General features: G+C 34.1%; 1 protein-coding gene across 3 annotated transcripts; it reads right to left on the bottom strand.

Moving 5' to 3' along the window:
* Window positions 1-3,594: 3,594 nt before the first annotated feature.
* LOC130955074 (agmatine deiminase-like) lies at window positions 3,595-10,295 on the bottom strand. 3 transcript variants are annotated; one of them, XM_057881849.1, is made up of 12 exons: window positions 10,059-10,295; window positions 9,088-9,186; window positions 7,791-7,928; window positions 7,297-7,410; window positions 7,097-7,186; window positions 6,905-6,977; window positions 6,702-6,757; window positions 6,527-6,605; window positions 5,978-6,112; window positions 5,143-5,375; window positions 4,379-4,537; window positions 3,595-4,039 (listed from the first exon to the last, which is right to left on the bottom strand). In XM_057881849.1, the coding sequence occupies exons 3-12, from the start codon at window positions 7,875-7,877 to the stop codon at window positions 3,956-3,958; spliced, it is 1,110 nt and encodes a 369-aa protein (XP_057737832.1). In that variant the 5' UTR covers window positions 7,878-7,928; window positions 9,088-9,186; window positions 10,059-10,295; the 3' UTR covers window positions 3,595-3,955. The 3 variants fall into 3 exon arrangements, with proteins under 3 accessions (XP_057737832.1, XP_057737833.1, XP_057737834.1); XM_057881850.1 differs by having other exon boundaries at window positions 9,088-9,180; XM_057881851.1 differs by lacking the exon at window positions 7,791-7,928.
* Between the last annotated feature and the right edge of the window lie 5,469 nt (window positions 10,296-15,764).

Genomic DNA, 15,764 nt, shown 5'->3' with positions numbered 1-15,764 from the left:
AATTTTATACTACTAAAAGAAACACTTAAAGTCGTTAGATTTATTATTAAAAATTTTCTATCACTATTACAATCGAAATTATTATTGGATTTTTCGACGATAATAATCGAAATCGTCGATTTTGCGTATCAAATCCAACAGTAATTAACATTCTTCTTGTAATGCTAAGTAAGTAAATCATTATTCTTTTTTTTTTGTGCTCTTGTGTTGTCTTTCAATATGTATTTGCTTCTTTCTTTTCATATTATATTATTTATACAGAATTTGTGATTTTATAATAAAAAAAATTCAAGCTTTATTTGTGTTTATTATAAGAAATTTGTATTTGTTTCATATTATTTGTCTTTGTTGTTAGAAAAAAAATCAATAACTTTACAAAAATTTGATTGATATTTGATTACAGAAAAAAAAATTTTTTGAAAGAAAGAGTTCAATACAACAAGTAGAGCATAACAAAAATTATAAAATACTAACCTAGAAGAAAAAAAGAAAGCAACCAAAGTAAAGCACACTATAAGATATTCTTCTGTCATCTTTCGTATTGCCATCAACAATAGAAGAGATTTACACCTAATCACTCCTTAGTCCTTATAGTTCACAAAGGACCAATGGATAATATTCTCAACTCCTTTTCTTTTATTCTGAAAAATTCTTCTATTCATTTCCAACCAAATATTTCAGATAATCGCACAGAAACACACCATTCATCTCTTGCGCTCCTCCTTACAAGTTGGTAATTTAGTCCAACTTTAAAAATGTTCCTTTAGGATCCCCAGGCATAACCATTTTCTTCCAATAAAAGAAAACCATGCACACCAAATATGCAAAGAAAATTCACAACCAATAAACAAGTGGTGACCATCTTCAACTTCTTTACTACATAATACACATATAACATCTTCCTGGTTTAACACACATACAAAAAATTTGTTCGCCCAGTATTTTTCAATATATGATAGTTAAATTCTTGGTTACCCCTCAATTTCTATGAATAAATATTGTAGAAAAATTGGACATATTATTTAATTAAATGTTATCACAAAACTTTAATGGTGAAAAACCAAATACACATCTTTATTTGGTATAAAGTGTATCTTTTATTCTTAATACTTTTTAAAAACCTCCCTTTCTCTACCCAAACTTTCAACCAATTATTCCACCACTACAGTAACTCCTCCTTCTTTCTCACCAATTTCACCATTACATCCTTTCTTGGAATTGTTGTTACCGCACTACAACCACCACCGCCAACTCCTCCTTCATTTTCATCCATCATTTTTATCACAACCACCACAACAATCCAAAATTTTCACCATCACTATCATCTCCTCCCTCATTAATTAACAACTTGTTGAATTCGAAAATGATTTTACATTTTATTATGATGACAAACATTTAGTTGATTGATTAAAGATTGATCTTAGTTAATGGTTTGAGTGATTGTGCTATAAAGTTTCAGATTTAACATTGGTGTAAATGTTGATTTGGTTATGATTGAAAAAAATTAACTAATTAAGAGCAAGATATGAAACATATGAAAAGAGTTGTTGCTACCAAATAGATAAGGAAACAATCTTAAACATCATGAGAAGATCATGGACAGCAACAGCTATAATCATCTTCAATGCAATGACCTGATCTTATTCAGATAGAAGAGTTGCTGCATATAAGGAAAGATGAGAAGAATAAGGAAAGAAAAACTGTTGTTTATAGAAAAGAAAAAATCACACCATTAAAGAGCATTAAACCTGCTGCAACGGCTAACAGAGGCTGAACTTTTGAATATAAGAAGTTGAACAAAATTTGAAGAAATTAAGGAGAATATTCATAAATTAAACATTGCACTATTAAGTGTCTTTCTTCTTCACTTTGGTTTGTATCTGATATTCAGCTTTGAATCTTCCTAGTACTAAGAAAAAGACATGTGATTTATTGAGAGATTATTTGAAAAAACCTACGGGTAAAAAGTCATAAACTACGAAGAAAAGACAACATAGGTTCAAATTCAATTTGTCCTTGATTTTGTTTGGTCATAGTGATTTAGTTTGGTCTTGGTGTTGGTTTGTGAAGCATGAATTGTTGCTTTGATTGTCTTGGATAGAACCGATTTAGTTCGATTTGTCTTTGAAATAGTCATGGCAATGGTAATCGTAACCTTAAATTGGATATAGTGAAATTCTATAATTGTTGTGGTAGAAACTAAACTTACACCTCATTGCACATTAAAATTGAACCAGGATACCTGCTCGTGTGAATCTCTCTACTCTTTCCTCATTTATCTTCTGCAGTTGCCAAGAGACAAAATCAAAAAATCTCCTTTTTAATCAGTAACGCGAATAAACTTTAAAAGAGTGTCTTGATTCAAACTCTCTTTTTCAAGGCCTACAAAACTTTCAATTAGTATCAGAGTTTAGACTCCGGAAGTCAAGCTTAACAGCTTCGATAAAAAAATTTGTGGTGACCAATCAACTTCCTTTCAACCTAACCAAAGGACAATCTTGCTATAGACTTCCATATTTCAATGGCAACAATTACTCATATTAGAAGAGAATGAAGATCTTCATTTAAGCAACAGATTATAATCTTTGAAAGATCATCATGAACAGACCTGATGTTCCAACAAAGCTAACACTCGAAGAACAGCAAAGGAATAATACAAAAAAGTCTCCTGATGTAAAACAGCAAAGGAAATATGGGAGAAGCTTTAAGTTACTCATGAAGGAACAAACTAGAATAGAGAAATTAGAATCGATATGCTAATGAAACACTATGAATTATTTTTCATGAAGGAAGAAGAGTCCATAAACGAGAAGTATGAGAGATTCTCAATCATAATCAATAATCTCAATGCATTGAAAAAACTATTCACTGAAAAGGAGCTGGTTAAGAAGATTCAGAGAAATTTCACAAAGCAATGAGAGACAAAAGCTACTGCAGTATAAGAAGGAAATGATCTTAACAAAATCACTTATGATGAGTTAAGAGAAAAGCTACTAGCATATGAAGCTACTCATTTAAATTTTAAAGACAGAAAACAAGAAGAAAAGTGTGGCTCTGAAGTCGAAGGTTAAAACCGAATCAGATGAGAAATTTTCCAACGATGGTGAGATATATTTTTGGGACAAAGGCTGAGAAAAATGACGAAATATAAAAGCAGAAAAACAGGTTATTCATCAAAGGTGGACAAAAAGGAATACAACAAAGGAAATTACCATTACTACAAAGAACCTAGACACCTCAAAACAGAATGCCCGCTGCTGAAATGAAAAGAAGAAATAAAGAGGAAAAAGAAGAAAGTTTTGATGACATCTTGAAAAAATTTAGAAAATGATTCATCCGATGATGATAAGGAAGAACAAAGAACACACGTCTTATGGTTAAGGACAAAGAATCCAATGATGAGGTAAACATTTGTGAATGTACAACTGAACAGCTGCATGATATTATTGATGATTTATCTCATAACTAGTAAACTTTTGTCAAAATATTCTAAATACAAGAAAGAAACTTAAGCTTATATGAAATGTCTTCATTAAAAGCAAAATTAGATAAGTATGATAATACATCTGTTGTAAAATTAAGAAATGAAAATGATGTTTTAAAAAGAGAAATGGATGCTTTGAAAACTGAAATTAAGAACTTACAAGAAAATTCTACATCTAATCTTGCCAAAGTTATTGCTGAAAATGAAAAATTGCATGAAACAATTAAGTCTTTGAACAATGATTTATCAAAATTTGTCCAAGGATCTAATAGCTTAGATAAAATTTTAGCCGTTCAAAGACCTATGTCACAATTTTTATTTCAATACACTTAAACACACTTTTGTGCCTCTATGTGGATCAATCATTTGAAGATTAATGGAATGAACCCAGCAGTTTAATCAATGATCCAGAGACTACAAATTTCAATGCAAATACAACACTCATATGAACAAATGTTGACAGTACTTTGCTCAAGAGGCTGGTTGTTGCTGAGTAATGCAGTGTATATTTCCACCAGCTAAAACAATCTCCCTCGAACCTTCGATTCCAACAACCTAGATATTAGCCACAACTAAGAATGTCAGTAACCAAAAAAATACATCAAGAACCCCAAAGAGAGAGAGAGAGAACAAAACACAAATTTTGTTCTTTCTTGTACTGTATTCATTTTTTTATTCCAAAACAATTTTGAAAACCAAAAACATTGAAAATAAATACATAAACCAAATAGACTCTTAGGTATTCAAATTTGGTATTCTTCCAGATGTTTAGGATAACGCCTTGATTTGCGAAAGCTGAAGTAATTATTGCAAATAATACTTCACTCTGAAAGGTTACCATTTGGTGAAACATTCTTCAACAAAAATAGCATTTTAACAAGCAGTTTTACTTACTTTGTGATCTGGGAAGGCCTTTGATAGGACTCGAACAGCTTCATCGTCCCACTTCTTATCTCCGAATTGTGGTACAATGATACCTCCATTTGCAATGTAAAAGTTCACAAAGGAAGCAGCAAGCCTAGTACCTGGAAGTCTTGCCTTACCATCATCACCCTGAAAAATATAGTTATATTAGAAGTTCAGAAAAGGCATTGAGTGAACTGATTCAACAGCAGTTGCATGAATATTGAATAATTTCAGTCAGAAGTGTGTAAATTAAATTCATCACTTCAGTCATCAACATTTCTCTAAGCTTGGTAGACAAGTTTTTTGGTATAACCAGTTAGCAAAGTCATCAAAAGAAACAGGATATCTCAATTTAAACTGTACACCTGATCATAAACCACCACATTCTAACAAAACAGAACTGGTTCATATCTCTGAATTTTCCATATAAACAGAGAGAAATTCCATCAAAGAAATCACACATAATACTTGGTAGATACTATCCAACATTAGAACTTAGTATTAACCAAAATAGAGGGGTATGACTTGATATATGCCCAATCAATTTCCCATTAAGAAACAGAATGGCCTCAAATATTACATCAAGAATTGATATAGATGGTGACAAACTTTGTATTAAATCTTGCAAAATATTAGCATAAGTCTTCAAATGAAATGAAATAATAAGATGATACCTTTCTTTTATAACATCCAACTTTGAAGAAATTATATTTTTTATTGACAAGACAAGAAATATGAACTTGGATGCTTACTTGAACTACTCCAGCTGCCTCTTTCTCTGTCATATATAGTGGTCCAGGAACATGGAGTTTAATGATTTCAAATTTTCTACCATTGGCATCAGTTTCATTAGAAAGCAGAGAATATGCTTCCATAGATCTTTCATATTGAGGATCACTTTCATCATCAGTCCAAGACAGCAAAACCACACCAGGCCTAGTGAAACAGCACATGTTATCAATATGGCCATTAGTATCATCATCTCCTGTACAAAAGCAGCATACTTCTCAATCAGATCTTAGGGAGTGAATAACATTTAAGTATCATTTTGAACCTAAAACTTGTATCACAATATTTTTCACATCATCTCTACATAAGAGCATAAGATTCCTAGCGCAGAAATTGCTTTAATCAGTATAAATGTAATAATAACATTACATTGCAGAAAAAAAAATGTACTAATGTGTAGACGATAATAGTGAAGCTCTGGAGTCTTTAATTTACCGGCAAAAGCATATTCAAAATAACAAGATACTAATTTCCAGACAGAATGTGCATTAAAAAACACACATTCAGATTTGAACTTATTGAACCAGAGTGGTATCATTAAATGGGTGTACAACTTTAAGCTATATTGCATACTAAGCTGCAATTGGCCCAATTTTTATGACAAATGAAACTAGGCTTTTATTCATAAATGGAGTTATTCTTATCCAAACACCAATCCATATCAGAACATATACTGCACCTCATGATAAATGGTCTTTACAAAAATCTTTGACTACACCAAATTTAAAATTGTGATCATTATAATATCAATTCATAGGAAGATTCTTAGTCTAAAAGATCAGCATCAAGTTTATATACCATACAATCCACGGGGCAACCATATAATCTTGCTGACTCCAAGATATGTCTTAAGTTGATCCTCTATTTGGTTCTTACTCATATGAGGATTTCTGTTCTTGTTCAAGAGACATTCTTCAGTGGTAAGGCAAGTACCTGAAGCAAGAAAAGGTTGCTGAAGTTAAAAGAAGAACTTATAAATTTTGTAAGCTATATAGCCACAGAACATTATATTCAAGCACAGTTCATTTGATCTCAGAACATATAGAAACGAAAGAATAAACTTAGACCACAAGTTCATGAACATAATTACATATAAACAATCATCCAGCCTAGTTAGCACTTAATTTATGAAAGGATTAGCACTATAAAACTACATCTTAGAGAAGTTTAAGAGCAACCTAATAGCATTTAATAAGCAGACTCATTGTCTACTTTATATCAATTATCAAAAGTGTATATTTCTTCATAATATGGGGGAATTTATATTAAACAACAAGAAAACCAGGAATATATATATATATATATATATATATATATATTAAAATTCAGCAAGCCAACAACTCTTACCTTCTCCATCAACATGTATGCTTCCACCTTCAAGTATCATTGAATGTGAAAATCTATGAACCCTCTCGATTGCCAAAATCTAGCAAACATATGATGATAGCGAAGTCATGTAGGCATTTTGCAATAGAGTAAAAGATGACAAAAATAAAAATGTTAAATATTTAACTACACACACCTTCCTAGCAACAAGGATGTCCAAACTCCAATCAGTATAACATCCATCTTCTAACCCTGGAAAAGATTTATAAACTCCATTAGCTGAACTAACAATAATGAAGACATAACATCAACTAATCATATGTACTTCATTCATTCCACAAAAGAAACAGTCCTTGTTTGGAAATAGAACGTCCAATATCAAAGGTCTTAAGTGCTTACCTCCCCAGCTATTAAAATTCCAGTCAATTCCTGCAATAGTTTGCTTACCAGACTCTGATCTTTTCACAACAAACTATTGAACAAAACAGAGAAAATTTTTGTCAACAATGAAATTCTGCATGTGTAGAAATCCAAACATCTAGTATCTGACTTGATCAGAAAACTCATCCATGTATAAGGAGAAAAACTCACAGTTGGTCCGGTGTCACGAAACCAAGAATCATTCATGCTGATCTCAAGGACCCTGATATGTTCAGGTAGCATTCTCCTGGCATTCTCCCACTAAAATGGCAAAGAAATTTCAAGCATCAAAAGCCACATATCATCAGAAACAACTGAGTCCACTCCTCAAGATACTAGCCAAATAATGAAAATGTCAAACTTCAACCAACCTGGCCAGAACTAGCACAAACAGTTACATCCTCAAATCTTGAGATTGCAGATGCTACCTTGGCAAACACATCTTGAGCAGGAACAGCATTCTCTCTCCAGTTATCTGGGCGTTCCTGTCAAATAACACCAACCTAGTACTCATAACAATCACCAAAAGACCCCAAAAGTCCACCACCAAACACTGTTTCACTAGTTTTTCAAGGCTGCCTTGGGCGGCTAAAACACGACACAAATATCAAAGAGACAGGTACACAAAATTGAGAGTCTCAAGACACTAGGTTTCATATATTTTCTATAGTGGACACAAATTTACAATCTCTATGTTCCTATATTTGTGTCACGTCTCAATAACAACCATCTGTGATGAGAGATGTGTGAAACCATGTTCAAAGCTATGACCATGAATTGAACCTTGTGATTACTTTTGGTGCTGTGAAGTGTCTATTTGCTTTAAGAAAAATAAGAATAAAAGAGTGTGAATTATGCAACTCACAGGCCAACCCATCCAACATTGAGTGTGAGGTTCCCACTCCGCAGGCATGTGGAATCCATGACTCGCAGGCAAGCCTTGTAGATCCATCACAACAATCTGCCTTCACACTATCCTCTTGTGATTTTTTTGTGTCAAAGACTGAGAACCGAAATAATGAAGGAAATATCTTACTTTACATCATTCAATTATATGCAACAATGAGAATCTTCAGTTCTGCACCTATATTTTACATGACTTTAAATTATATGAGTAAAAAAAAATCTTATTAAAAAAAGTGAGTAGATCTACCCTAAAACTGCATGCATGACCTTTGCAAAAGTAATGGTCCCTAGTATAAACCTCCAACGATAAGAACACTAATCTTCAAATATAACCCAGCCACAACACAGAATTTGATTTTCTCTTACACATGATTTTACTATACTATAAGATTTACAATTTCAATATGAAATTACAAATTAGCAATTCATTTTGATAATATGTGGGCAGAAAATACTGGTTAGATGACTAATTTAATTTTCTTTGCTCCAACAATCGAGATAAAAATGTAAAAAAGCAAGAGATACATGGCTACCAAAATGCATGACGGTGAATGGCAGAAGAAAAGTGTGAAATTGGAATCTACTGATGTCAGCGAGTGGGCACCATGTTAAGATAGGGCAGGCACACTTTTCGATAACACTTGTTTGAGAACTGATTCGATATGGGTTATGGGTTTTATCCAAGGTTCTGAAAACCGAACCGGTCATCGAATCGTTTTAGTCACTGGTTCACTGGTTTACTGGTCCAACCGGTCTAACCGTGGTTCAACCGAAAAAACCGTTCCTTAATAAAATAATAAATAAATTATAAATAAACATCCTAAGGTATCTTTCAAATTTAAAACCCTATATAACATATCACCAATTAAATGTAATTAATCATCAAAATACTCAAATACTTACAGCAAATATATTGGCAATTAACATAATTATACTTTCATTAAAAATAGTTGAATTGAATTGCAGTGCACAAGTTAAAGACAGAGAATATTGCCTTAATGTAGCTAAGTCAAAAAGTAAAACAAAACAGGCCCTTTTAATTCTTACGCTTGTAGGCTTCAATATAATCATTACCATACAAAGAAACTTTCTTGAAGGGATTTATGGCAACCAAAATAGGCCCTGCTTTTGTCTGAATTTTACAAGATATGATTAACAAGGTTAAATTAAAAGAATATTTTTCAGTTGTCTCAGTGAGTCCAGCTAGATAGAACAAACATCACTGTGTACTGTGGTAATTCTAGATCATATCTTACTTTTCTATCAGGCAGTGAAACAACAGACTCAGTTCCAGAAGATGTTATTATCTTCACCAGCTCCCAATTCCTATTTGAAAGTTGAAGCCAATACTGAACCTTTGAAACAATGAACTTCAGAAGTAAGGGAAAGAAATAGAAAATACTAAGCTATCCATGTCTTACTAATAATAGAATAGAAAAACTCAATCTCTTAGAACTCAATAATTACATCAGTTATCCAACTAAATAATTGCATCACAGTTATCATAACCTGATTTCAAAGCCTAGAAGCAAAGTGAAATTAAAAACATGAGACATACAATAAATCAAAAGATCACCAATTGCAAATTTTTTTAACAAGAACAGAAGTTAAGAACAATAAAATTAATAAATTATTCACGAAATTAAAAATAGTAACAGCATTCAGCAACAAACATTTAGCATTCAGCACAAACAGCATTCAGCAACAAGACCATATCTGAACTCAACAATCAGCATTCAGCAACAAACATTACAAAATATTAACCAATAATCACACTAAACCTCCAACTAGCAACCAGCAACCAACAATGACAAAATAGCAATAAACATTAGTACATAAACATTCCAAAACAGTGATGACTCTAAACCTGCACCCAGCAACCAATAATTACAAAGCAGCAACATTATAAAACATTACACAAAAATTTGAACAAAAATTCCAGAAATTAAAAAGAACAAGAAGAACCAAGCATTCAGAAATTAAACAGAGCCATCACTCATCAGTAAACAGAACAAAATTAAAAGGAAGGAGCCGATCGAAGCAAAATTAAACAGACCCATCAGTAACCAGAAGCAAAATTAAACAGAGCCATCACTCATCACTCATCAGTAACCACTAACCATGGCAATGGCAAAATTAAAAGGAAGGAGCGAATGCGAAGCAAAATTAAACAGACTAACAGAGCCATCGGTGACCAGAAGCAAAATTAAACAGATCCATCACTAACCTTCGACGGAGACACGGATGGAAACCGACGAGACGACGACAATAGGCAAGGCGACAGCAAGCGGCGACCCAACGGCGAGCTGCTCCAAGCCACGAACAGAGAAGACAGGGAAGATGGGGATGACGAACCAAGCTACCTGGGTTCCGAACAGCGAGAAGAAGAAGAAGTGGAGGCGCCGAGAACCTGGGGACGGCGGCGGCAAGGATCCTAGGGCTAGGGTTCTCTTTGATTTTCTTCAGAAGGGGCTAATGGGGGTGCACGATGCACGAATGATTCTTGATTCGGGGAAGGTGGCCGACGTGGTCGTGTGGAATAGAGCTGCCATCGGCGGGAAGTGACTGCACGACGGAGGCAAGAGGTGAGACCGGCGACGGTGGCTTCGATTTTCGAAGCTCAAACGGCGGTGGCTGGACGAACGTTGCGCCGTTGCCTTCGAAGCTCGAAGTTGGGACGGTGGCGGTGGCTGGACGGACATGCGCCAGCGGCTTCGATGAGGTTGAGAGAATCTGGACTCTGGACTGCTGCTTCGCGTTGTGGAGGCTGGAGACTAGAAGGAAGGGGGGAACTTAGGGTTGCCATCCTGCACAGCGAAACGCAGCGTTTTTGGTTAGATTAAAAAACCGGTCGGGTCACGGTTCGGTACGACCGACCGGTTTCCGGCCGGTTCAACGATCCAACGACGGTTTTCAAATTTGCCGGTTTTGCCTTCTGTCCGAACCGTAATTGATAGCGGTTCGCGGTTCGACCGGTTCGACCGTCCGGTTCGAACCGGTTTTTAGAACCTTGGTTTTATCAACGTTCTGAAAATCAAACCGGTCAGTGAACCGTTTTAGTTATTAATTTACTGGTTTATTAGTCCAATCAGTTTAATTGTAGTTCAATTAGAATAATTGTTTTATAAAGTTTTGAAAATTGAATCGATTATTAAACCATTCTAGTTACTAGTTTATTGGTCTAATCGGTCCACCGTAATTTAACCGAAAAAACCGTTTTATAATAAAATAATTTTAAAATTATAAATAAAAACACCCTAAAAAATACAAACATCAAAATATTATTCAAACTTTAGTGGCATTATCTATATCATTTGTTGACTAACATTAAATTATTATTGCTGTTATAGAATAACTAAATAAATAAATAAGGAAGAGGTAACAAATATAAAATAAAGAGAGAGAGAAAGAGAAAGAGAGAGAGAGAGAGAGAGAGAGAGAATTTTATTGATTGTTCGTGTATATATGGCCTCAGATCATTCCCTATTTATACATGCATGAAGTGTTTATTTTTCAACCTTCATTTAATGTGATTCTTTTGGAAATGGGCATCCACATCCTTAATTCTTATCACAACACTTCCCCTTGGATGACCATTTAGGATTATGCCTCGTTAAAACTTTACTAAAGAAAAATCCAATAGGAAAAAACTTTAGTGAAGGAAAAAGAGTACAATATCCTTTGTGATGGGGACTGCTTCATTAAAATCTTGTCAAGAAAAAACCAATGAAAAAAAACTGACCAAGAAAACAAGAGTACAGTCTCCCCCTCTTGTCGACATCATTTAATGTCTCGAAATCGGTGCATCCCAAATTGATGTACCAATCTTTCAAAAGAGGATTTTGGGAGTGACTTTGTAAATAAATCTGCCAGATTATCACTTGAGCGGATCTGTTGGACATCAATTGTCCCTTGATTTTGAAGATCATGAGTGAAAAAGAATTTGGAAGAAATATGCTTTGTCCTATCGCCTTTGATATATCCTCCCTTAAGTTGAGCAATGCATGCTGTATTATCTTCAAACAGGACAGTTGGAGCTATCTTCTGATCAATTAATCCACATGATGACATAATATATTGAATCAAACTCCTAAGCCAAAAACACTCGCGACTAGCTTCATGTGTCGCGAGTATTTCAGCATGATTAGAGGAGGTTATTGCTATCTTCTGTTTTGTGGACCTCCATGATATAGCTGTACCACCATATGTGAACAGATATCCTGTTTGAGATCTACCTTTATGTAGATCAGACAAGTATCCAACATCTGCATAGCCAACTAATTGTGACTTGGATTCATATGGATAATACAATCCCATGTCAACCGTTCCTCAAAGATATCGAAAGATTTGCTTAATTCCATTCCAATGTCTTCTGGTTGGAAAGGAACTATATCTTACTAGTAAATTCATAGCAAATGATATATCGGGACGTGTATTATTAGCAAGATACATTAGTGCTTTAAAGGCACTAAGATATGGTACTTCAAGACCAAGGATATCTTCATTTTCTTCCTTAGAACGGAATTGATCCTTATTCACATCCAAAGATCTTACAATCATTGGGGTACTTAATGGATGTGACCTATCCATATAAAATCTCTTCAAGATCTTTTCTGTGTATGTTGTTTGATGAATGAAGATCCTATTTGTTAAGTGCTCGATCTGCAGACCGGACAGAATTTAGTTTTTCCAAGATCTTTAATCTCAAACTCTTCTTTTAGAGTTTTTATAATTGTTGGAATCTCTTTAGGAGTTCCAATGATATTTAAATCATCAATGTACACAGCAATTATAATGAATCCAGATGCAGATTTCTTTATGAAAACACATGGGCAGATATCATCATTCTTAAATCCGTTTTGGGTCAGATACTCAGTAAGACGATTATACCACATTCGTCCAGATTGCTTTAGACCGTATAAAGATCTTTGCAATTTAACTGAGTATAATCCTTGTGAATATTCATTGGATGGTTTAGATATCTTCAGTCCTTCAGGGACTTTCATATAGATATCACGATCTAATGAGCCGTATAAGTAGGTTGTTACCACATCCATTAAATGCATATGTAGTTTATGATATGCAGATAAACTGACCAAATAACGAAATGTTATCGCATCCACTACAAGGGAATATGTTTCTTCATAATCTATACAAGACCTAAGTGAGAAATCTTGTGCCACAAGTCGGGCTTTGTAGCGCACAACTTCATTTTTCTCATTTTGTTTTCTCACAAATACCCATCGGTATCCAACAGGTTTTACATCTTCTGGTGTGCGGACTACAGGTCCAAAGACTTCACATTTTGCAAGTGAGTCTAACTCAGCCTTCATGACTTCTTCCCATTTTGGCCAATCATTCCTTTATCGACATTTTTCGAATGATCTTGGCTCAAGATCCTCACTTTCATGCATGATATTTAATGCCACATTATATGAAAATATTTTATTGACAATTGTCTTATTTCGATCCCATTTCTCTCCTGTAAAGACATAATTTATCGAGATCTTGTCATTTTCACAATTTTCAGGTACTTGAACGTCTTCTGGCGTTAAAACTATATCAGAACTTCAGACAACTGCAAGTGTCTCTACTATGTCTTTTTCAATAGGGATCGTATTTACCTCTTTTCTTTTTCGAGGATTTTTGTCTTTGGAACCGACAGTCCTACACGCTTCTGGCGTAAATTTGCTTCAGTGGCTACTTGTCCTACTGGGACATCAATTCAAATTGGGGCATTTTTCGCTGGTGTATAAGATTTGGTTATCCTCTTTGTATCAGAAAATGCATCAGGCAATTCATTTGCTATTCTTTGCAAATGTATAATCTTTTGAACTTCTAGTTCACATTGCCCTAATCGAGGATCTAAATGCATCAAAGATAATTCTTTCCAATTAAGTTCCTTTTTAGGAAGTTTATTCTCTCCCCCTAATGTTGGAAATTTTGATTCATCAAAATGACAATCCGCAAACTGGGATTTAAATACATCTCCAGTTTGTATCTTGAGATACCTCACTATAGAGGGAGAATCATATCCAACATGTATCCCCAATTTTCTTTGGGGTCCCATTTTGGTGCGAGAATGTGGTACAATGGGAACATATATCACACACCCAAATATTCTTAAATGAGAAACATTTTGCTGCTGGCCAAAAGATAATTGCATAGGAGAGAACTTATGGTAACTTGTTGGTCTCAAACGAATAAGTGCTGCGGCATGTAAAATAGCATGCCCCCAAACTGAGGTTGGGAGATTTGTGCTCATAAGTAAGGGTCTAGCAATTAATTGGAGACTAACCATTTTGTGTGTGAACATAAGCTACTAGATGTTCAACACTTACTCCATTAGCCATAAAATAAGCATCAAAAGCTTGGAAAGTAAATTCACCAGCATTATCAAAACGAATTGCTTTGATTGAATTTTCTAGAAATTGTGCTTTTAATCGAATAATTTGAGCAAGTAATCTCGCAAACGCCAGGTTGTGAGAATATAATAAGCACATATGTGACCATCTCGAAGATGCGTCTATTAGGACCATAAAATATCTAAAAGATCCACATGGTGGATAAATAGGTCCACATATATCGCCTTGAATCCTTTCTAGGAATTCAAGGACTCAAATCCAATCTTTATTGGTGATGGCCTTAAAATTAATTTTCCTTGAGAACATGCAGCACACCAAAATTCACTAGATTTAAGAATCTTCTGGTTCTTTAGTGAATGTCCATGGGAGTTTTCAATAATTCTCCTCATCATGGTTGTTCTCAGATGACCCAATCAGTCGTGCCAAGTTATGAATTCGTTTGGGTTAGTAAACTTCTGGTTTACAATGGCATGTGATTCAATTGCACTAATTCTAGTATAATACAACCCAGATGAAAGTGAGGGTAACTTTTCTAATATAATCTTTTTATTTGAATCATGGGTTGTGATATACAAGTACTCATGATTTTCCTCATTCATTGTTTCAATATTATATCCATTTCGGTGAATATCTTTCAAACTCAACAAGTTTCTCAGAGACTTTGTAGATAATAGTGCATTATTATTATGAATTTTGTTTCTTGCATTATTTATTATGAATTTTGTTCCTCCAAGAAACAAAATTATAGCTCTTTCGGAGCCTTCTATCATATTGTCTGAGCCAATAATAGTATTGACATATTCTTCTTTTGGCACAAGATGGGTAAAATATATATTACTTTTGAGAATGGTGTGTGAACTTGCACTATCCGCAAGGCAAACATCTTCACTATATATCATTGCCATTCTCTTCAAAGACAAATAATAGAATGAGTAGAAATGTTTGCTCAGTAAAATTATTTCCTTGATTGAAAATATTTTTCTAAAAAGTAGAGTATATACTAAAAATTTTATTATTATTAGCACATTCAGTAATTTTAAAATTCAAATGTATAAAACTTAACAAAAAATTTCTTACATTATTTATTCACATGAATACTTAATAACTACACATATTAAACTATTCCATCATTGATCAAATGGCCAATATTTCCTTCAAGATCCTAAAAAAAAATCAGATACATCATAATGAGTGGTGGAATTTTCAACATCATTTGAAATAAAATTTGTTTCCTTTTCTTTGTCATCTTTTTTAAAAGGTGTTTGATAAAGATCGTCTAGGTGCCTTGGTGTACGACAGGTACGCGACCAATGGCCCTTTCCACCACAACGGAAACATTTATTCTCAATTGATTTATTTTGCCCATTATTTGTTTCTTTATCCCACTTCTGGTGAGATCCTTTGTGAACATAATTCCTTTTCCTTCCATAATTTTTCTCGTTACTAAAACCTTGCCATTTACCTCTTCTGGGGTAATGATTTGCCGCATTTACTTCAGAAAATGGGGCGGCGCCAGCTGGGTCGCTTCATGATTACTTAGAAGTAACTCATTGTTGCGTTCAGCAATA

Source organism: Arachis stenosperma, chromosome 10 (assembly GCF_014773155.1).
Source record: "Arachis stenosperma cultivar V10309 chromosome 10, arast.V10309.gnm1.PFL2, whole genome shotgun sequence".
Taxonomy (NCBI): Eukaryota; Viridiplantae; Streptophyta; class Magnoliopsida; order Fabales; family Fabaceae; genus Arachis; species Arachis stenosperma.
This window is presented reverse-complemented; position numbering and strand designations above follow the sequence as displayed.